General features: G+C 41.6%; 1 protein-coding gene across 1 annotated transcript in view; it reads left to right on the top strand.

Moving 5' to 3' along the window:
* The first annotated feature begins 5,399 nt into the window (after positions 1 to 5,399).
* The window catches only part of sdccag8 (SHH signaling and ciliogenesis regulator sdccag8), an 86,530-nt gene continuing 83,623 nt past the window's right edge, over positions 5,400 to 8,306 (top strand). The window contains exon 1 of the mRNA XM_061965131.2: positions 5,400 to 5,636. Coding sequence (XP_061821115.2) covers positions 5,567 to 5,636 — 70 coding nt within the window. The 5' untranslated portion in view covers positions 5,400 to 5,566. The remainder of the gene's footprint in view (positions 5,637 to 8,306) is intronic.

Genomic DNA, 8,306 nt, shown 5'->3' with positions numbered 1-8,306 from the left:
AGTTTTTTGCTGTTTTCCTGTGTGTAGTGTTTTGGTTCTTGTCTTGCGCTCCTATTTTGGTGGCTTTTTTTGGTATTTTCCTGTAGCAGTTTCATGTCTTCCTTTGAGCGATATTTCCCGAATCTACTTTGTTTTAGCAATCAAGAATATTTCAGTTGTTTTTTTATCCATCTTTGTGGGGACATTGTTGATTGTCATGTCATGTTCGGAAGTACTTTGTGGGCGCCGTCTTAGTTCCACAGTAAGTCTTTGCTGTCGTCCAGTATTCGCTTTTTATTTACTTTGTAGCCAGTTTAGTTTTAGTTTCGTTCTGCATAGCCTTCCCCAAGCTTCAATGTCTTTTTTTAGGGGCACTCACCTTTTGTTTATTTTTGGTTTAAGCATTAGATACCTTTTTACCTGCACACTGCCTCCCGCTGTTTCCGACATCTACAAAGAATTAGCTACCGGCTGCCACCTACTGATATGGAAGAGTATTACACGGTTACTCTGTTGAGCTCTAGATAGCACCGACACTCAACAACGACACATCATTTGGAGACTATAATTACTGGTTTGAAAAAAATATTTTTACTCCAAATAGGTGAAATTAAATAATCTCCCACGGCACACCAGACTGTATCTCATGGCACAGCGGTTGAAAAACACTGGGATAGAGATCCGGACTTTTTGCAGGCCATGAAATTGACTTTATGTATCTTTCTTCAAGGAATACTTTACAGTTTTTGCTCTTTGGCAAGATGAATTATCTTCTTGAAAAATTATGTCATCACCCCCAAACATCCTTTCCATTGATGGAACAAGAAAAGTGTCCAAAATGTAAACTTAAGCATTTATTAAAGATGTAATGACAGCCGTCTCCCCAGTGCCATCACCTGACATGCAGCCTCATATCATCAATGACTGTGGAAATGTACTTGTTTTCTTCAGGCAGTCGTCTTCATAAATCTCACTGGAACGACACCAAACAAAAGTTCCAGCATGCTCACCTTGTCCAATGCAGGTTTGCAATCCATAACTGAATATGAATTTCCATAGTACATGATTGCTTTTCCTTGTCAAGTGTTAGTTACGGCTTTCGTTTAGCTTTTCTGTATTTAAATTGAATTCCCCTTAGACGTTTTTTCACACTTTGATCACTGACGGTGACTCCAGTCTCCGCCCGTTTGCTGTTTTTTTGACGCCTTTGATGTTTTCCTTGGTCTACCACTTAGCTTGCCGTTCACAACCTTCCCACGTTGTCTGTACTTGGCACAGATTTCAGTCAGCTGACTGTGAACAATCAACATTTTTTGCAAAATTGCGTGTTGATTTGCCTTCTCGAAGAAGTTCGATAATCCTCTTCTTTGTTTCAACAGCCATCTCTCGTGTTGGAGCCATGATTCATGTCACTCCACCTGGTGCAACAGCTCTACAAAGTGTGAACACTCCTTTTCAACTGCAGACCAATGAATAGATTTAATCTAAGGCAGGTCCAGTTGATCTGCCATCTCTTTTCTGCTCTGCCCCCCTCTCCTGCATGGAGAGGTTATTAGGTGACCACAGATGAATCGGTAGCTGCTCACCGTCGGGACCCGGGGTGGACCACTCATCTGTGCATCTGTTGGGAACGTCTCTGCGCTGCTGACTTGTCTCCACTCAAGATGATCCCCTGCTGGCCCCACTATGGACTGGACTCTCACAGTACAACTAGATCCACTCGACGTCCATTGAACCGGTCGCCAAGGTTTCTCATTGTATCCCATTGGGTTGAGTTTTTTCTTGCCCTGATGTGGGATCTAAGCCAAGGATGTCGTCGTGGCTTGTGCAGCCCTTTGAGACACTTGTGATTAAGGGCTATACAAATAAACTTTGATTGATTGATTGATTAACTGATTGATTGACTGATTGATTGAGGTTTTAGCTTTGGAAATGAAAATTTACATGGTGATTCCATACTTTCCTTAGAATTTAGTTATTCCCTTTTTTTTCACTCTGCATGATCTAAAAATGAAAATGCTACTGACTACCAAAATGTATATTGTCAGGTTCAAACACTGATGACATCTATTAAACAGACAAAGAAGCAAGGAATTAAACAGAGACATAATTAAATTTGGCTCAATGAGGAGAAACGCGTAGACCTGTACCCTTGCACAGTGTCCCACCATGCTCGGACGAAAGATTGTACGCCTCCTCTTTTATTTGGACTTTCCCTGATTACATGGCAACAGCTGTTTCTAAAGGAAGGGGGGGTCGTAAACAGTTCAAACAAAAGGTGCCTGGAGGGGGGTCAGGTCCTGCTTCCTCTCCGCTTTGTAGATCTCGGGTCAAGACAAAATCTTCCTGTGGATTACAATACATCAAAGAAACCGACACCTTCATGTCGCTTCCCATCCTACCCTTTTGATTGGTAAGATCAAAGACAGCTTTTGTCTGCTCACCGGGAACTCATTGAAACACAAAGTTTTGTGATAACTTTGTTGCAATTATTCTGACATATATTCTTTATTTATTTTAGTCTTTCTTAAAGCCAGAAAGTTGTCATTTGAGATGACTATACTTTTCAAATGTTCTTGTAGTCAGACAGTATCTTTGGTATATTAGGGCCAACCCTTCTAAAGGAGATTGCAGATGACAGGCGAAACACGTTTAATATACTGAAAATATTGTCTGTCTACAAGAACATTTGAAAAGTATATGAATAAGAACACATAATAAACCTTTTTGAGCAATTTAAATGACCATGGTTGTGTGTCATGTTTGTTAACTGCTTTTGTTCTTCAAAATTTAACAACTAAATGAACATCCTCCAACATTTATTTAATAATACCACCTTAACATTTGACAACCAAACAATTACACAAGGCGACTCGGTAAAGAATCTGGGTATTATCTTCGACCCAACTCTCTCCTTTGAGTCACACATTAAGAGTGTTACTAAAACGTCCTTCTTTCATCTCTGTAATATCGCTAAAATTTGTTCTATTTTATCCACTAGCGACGCTGAGATCATTATTCATGCGTTTGTTACGTCTCGTCTTGATTACTGTAACGTATTATTTTCGGGTCTCCCTATGTCTAGCATTAAAAGATTACAGTTGGTACAAAATGCGGCTGCTAGTCTTTTGACAAGAACAAGACAGTTTGATCATATTACGCCTATACTGGCTCACCTGCACTGGCTTCCTGTGCACTTAAGATGTGACTTTAAGGTTTTACTACTTACGTATAAAATACTACACGGTCTAGCTCCATCCTATCTTGCCGATTGTATTGTACCATATGTCCCCGCAAGAAATCTGCGTTCAAAGAACTCCGGCTTATTAGTGATTCCTAGAGCCCAAAAAAAGTCTGCGGGCTATAGAGCGTTTTCTATTCGGGCTCCAGTACTATGGAATGCCCTCCCGGTAACAGTTAGAAATACCTCAGTAGAAGCATTTAAGTCCCATCTTAAAACTCATTTGGAATTTGTATTTAGTCAAAGGGAGGCCTTTAAATAGCCTCCCTTTTTTCGACCAGTTGATCTGCCGTTTCTTTTCCTTTCTCCTCTGCTCCCCCCTCTCCCTTGCGGAAGGGGAGACGCACAGGTCCGGTGGCCATGGATGAAGTGCTGGCTGTCCAGAGTCGGGACCCGGGGTGGACCGCTCGCCTGTGCATCGGTTGGTAACATCTCTGCGCTGCTGACCCGTCTCCGCTTGGGATGGTCTCCTGCTGGCCCCACTATGGACTGGACTCTTACTATTATGTTGGATCCACTATGGACTGGACTCTCACAATATTATGTCAGACCCACTCGACATCCATTGCATTCGGTCTCCCCTAGAGGGGGGGGGTTACTGACGGAGGCAGATAATTAGATATATCCATATTTGTGTGTTACTTCTTTTAACCATTAGTCATAGTACAAAACAGCTAGTGTTCTTTATTATTTGTTATCTTTTAATTGTCTGCAAGTAATGTGTGCTAACCTTGACTTTGGAATGTAAAGAGGAGAGATACTCCTTTTCCTTATCTGTTCCTGTGTCCAGCTGCGGAGGACAATGGGCATGTGTTTGGGCTAGAGAGAGAGACAAGACAACGAAGGTGGGAGGGAGAGACACTTGATAGAAGAGAAGGTTTCCATATTTTAGATCAGACCATCTTAGCTGCGCGATTGAATGTTCTATGCTGGACTGGTCTCATTATATTTCCAAAGCTTTGGAGATAAAATTACAAAATACCTATTCTGTCTCTGGTGGTTCTTCTACTCAGCTGTACTGTCATAAAGAGCTTGGGAGCGACCAGCCGCTTGAATTCCCTGGGAGGAACAACTGGTCCGAACGCAACATTACCCACATATGCGGTCCTCTCCAAGGTTTCTCATAGTCATTCACATCGACGTCCCACTGGGGTGAGTTTTTCCTTGCCCTTATGTGGACTCTGTACCGAGGATGTTGTTGTGGCTTGTGCAGCCCTTTGAGACACTTGTGATTTATGGCTATATAAATAAACATTGATTAATTGATTGAAGTCTGGTGGGTGCATCATTTTTTTCAGGGGTTGAATAAAAAATATATCGTCTTCACCATTCAGATAATAAAGCCATTTAAAGTCGAATATGTCTTTTCAGGGGTACAGTATTAAGTATGTACGTTTGAAACCAAATTTTTTCTGGTATTGTCAGCTTTTCAGCTCATTTACACTAAAAAATGTAACACTTCAGAAAAAACTGAATGCATGTGTCGATGACAACACAATGTCGATGAATGAACCCACCAGGTCCTGACTCACTCTTTTGCCAGTATTTCTTCTTTTCAAGACCCAAATCAAAAATCAATGGTACAGCGCAGGAAGTTTCCCTTTGTACAATAGGATGAGGGCGTAGCCACGGTTGCCTATGGGTGTCAGCATGTTTATTTTTGTTAACGGCAGCAAGAAGCACACATGCTTTGCTGATGTGTCACATGACAGTTCCCCCTACGGGCCTGTGACATTTTTCAGCGGAAAATGAAGCAGAAGTTCACGTAACTTCAAAAAGGATGCAGTCATGCACAGTTGACTGTGTGAGTCACTTAAAACACATCCGCTCCGTTTATCATAAGAGCAACAAGCTCGGGGGATAATTTAAATAAAAACCCCTAAGGATGGTGTTTAGATCAAAAACCAAATGAGTCACTTTAATATATAAACATTTGTTAAAGACATCACATTTGTATGGTTTTTATTTTCAATAATATGACTTTCAGTTCACAATATGACCCAAATGTCAAGTTTATTGTGTTGCAATACACCTTATTTACCACAAGGCCGCAGTCACGTTGATTATTTACCTAATTCTTTTGACTACAACTCCCAGAATTCCATCCGTTTTACCGTGCTTGGCGTCATCTGTTAAAGGTAGCTTCGTTTTGTGCCTCAGAGCAGACGGTTGTCGCTCACTCACATTCCACAATAGGGAACCGCCTTTTCGGCACACGCTAGTTTCCAAAGCAAACACACCCATGGGGTTACCACTGTAAAGCGCTGCTGCTGTGGGTGTTTACGTGCAGCTTAAGTGACTAATGGATGAAATGATGCCAAACTGAGTCACGTTAAAGTTGAATAAATGAAACCGTTCGAGTCGGACGAGGATGAAGCGGAGGAGTTGGGTGTTGCTTACCGTAAAGAACTAAGAGGTAAGTATTGGGTTGGTCTTTTGCTAACGTGACTAATTAGCACTTGCATTAGCCTCAAGTTAAAGGAAAATACAGCATGGTAATTCAAGGTGTGTTCCGTTTTTAGACTTATATTGTGCTTTTAATTAAACATTAATTAAAAAAAAAAAAAAAAAACTTCTATTAAGTTCACATTTGACGACCAACAAGATAAAGTTCACCACCACCTGTTGCTTCCTGGTGCCGCCATTATGATGAATACACTGCACACTGTTTTAGGTACAATATATATTGTTTTAGGGCAGGTACAAAAAACAAGGTAAAAAAAAACACATGAAATGAGGAAAACCTCATAGAAATCAAAGGTCATTAAATACATTCAAAGAGCACAGAGCTAATGAAACGGCTGCCATTTCTACATACAGCCACAAAAGTAAGACACGACAAAAAAGAACAAAAAATGAGCAATAAATACTGCACACTTACCATTGCGCCATACATGGACAAATAACAAAACACAATTATTTCAACACCCACTTCTGCAGTGCTCCACGCTATCGTCTGCTTGGGTCGGGGGACAGCACGACCACTCTAGAGACACGAACAGAAACAATAGCTCCATCCTAGGCTGCCCACTAGCTCTTGGCCAACATCCTGTCCGCATGGATTAGCGAGACTCCGTCCAAGGAGCCGTAGTGTCTGATTAGAGATGTCCGATAGTATCAGTCTGCCGATATTATTGGCCGATAAATGCTATAAAATGTAATATCGAAAATTATCAGTATCTGTTTCAAAAAGTCAAATTTATGACTTTTTAAAACGCGCTGTACGGAGTGGTGCACGGAAGTAGGGAGAAGTACAGAGCGCCAATAAACCTTAAAGGCACTGCCTTTGCGTGCCGGCCCAATCACATAATATCTACGGCTTTTCACACACAAGTGAATGCCTGCATACTTGGTCAACAGCCATACAGATCACACTGAGGGTGGCCGTATAAACAACTTTAACACTGTTACAAATATGCGCCACACTGTGAACCCACACCAAACAAGAATGACAAACACATTTCGGGAGAACATCCGCACCGTAAAACAACATACACACAACAGAACAAATACCCAGAACCCCTTGCAGCACTAACTCTTCCGGGACGCTACAATATACACCCCCGCTATCCCCCCATTTCCCCCCACCTCACCCTGCCCCCCGACCCCCAACCCCGCCCACCTCAACCTCCTCATGCGCTCTCAGGGAGAGCATGTCCCAAATTCCAAGCTGCTGTTTTGAGGCATGTTAAAAAAAATAATGCACTTTGTGACTTCGATAATAAATATGGCAGTGCCTTGTTGGCATTTTTTTCCATAACTTGAGTTGATTTATTTTGGAAAACCTTGTTACATTGTTTAATGCATCCAGCGGGGCATCACAACAAAACTAGGCACACTAATGTGTTAATTTCACGACTGTATATATCGGTATCGGTTGATATCGGAATCGGTAATTAAGAGTTGGACAATATCGGAATTTCGGATATCGGCAAAAAAGCCATTATCGGACATCTCTATGTCCGATACATGCTCATTCAGCCAGGGCTCTGTGAAGCTCGTCTGCACCTCCTCTGGTCTCTCCATGTGGACTCTGGTGCAAATATGGCCATGGCCAAAATTCCTACGAGTTGGATCCAAGAGTTCACAAAAACGCACCGCAGAAGTCACGAAAGTGCCACCCCTTGTTGCGCGGTCCCTATGGGGCCTAAACCAAAGGGCAATAAACACATGAAAATAAGAGGGAAACATCAAGCGGACAAAAGGAGGATACACAACAGCACAGAGCTCCTGCAACCAGCAGCCACTATAGCGACGACATATTGGGGAAAAAAAAAATATTAAGACTGTCAAATGATTAGTTTCTTGTATCAAATAAATGTTGATGAATCATGATTAAGAGCGATAACATGCACCTGGGGATAGGTTGATTGGCAACACTAAATTGGCCCTAGTGTGTGAATGTGAGTGTGAATGTTGTCTGTCTATCTGTGTTGGCCCTGTGATGAGGTGGCGACTTGTCCAGGGTGTACCCCGCCTTCCGCCCGATTGTAGCTGAGATAGGCTCCAGCGCCCCCCGCGACCCCAAAGGGAATAAGCGGTAGAAAATGGATGGATGGATGGATGGATAAGAGCGATAACTCACTTGCATAATTAAAATCCGCTTTAGAAAAGACCCCGTTATTTGTACACAAATGCAAATATATTGTCAGAATGTCATCCAGGAACATTTTTAAACGTTTTACTTAAATGCATGTCATTTATTTGCACAAAAACAAGGGAAATTGTTTGCCACACAGTAACTCAAATATAAAATGATGAACATCTCAGAAGCTACTGTGATCTACTGCCACTCTTTCAGGCGCACATCAAAACTATGTGGTTGCAGTGGAGGCGCAAAAAATGAAGCAAAACATTAAAGAAGACAAACGACATAAGAGACATCAGAGCAGTTGTGTCAACTTGTTTTCATTGAGGGCCAAATCGCAGTTATGGCTGCCATCAGAGGGCCTTTTGATACAGCGAATAATATGAGTTTGCCTTTCCATTTTTTAATATTGTATATATTTTTACGTACACTGTAAAAAAAATAAAAATCTGTGGATTTTCTAAATTAAAAAATCGCAACTCAGACCACAAATATACA

The sequence above is a fragment of the Nerophis lumbriciformis genome, linkage group LG02, assembly GCF_033978685.3.
Source record: "Nerophis lumbriciformis linkage group LG02, RoL_Nlum_v2.1, whole genome shotgun sequence".
Taxonomy (NCBI): Eukaryota; Metazoa; Chordata; class Actinopteri; order Syngnathiformes; family Syngnathidae; genus Nerophis; species Nerophis lumbriciformis.
This window is presented reverse-complemented; position numbering and strand designations above follow the sequence as displayed.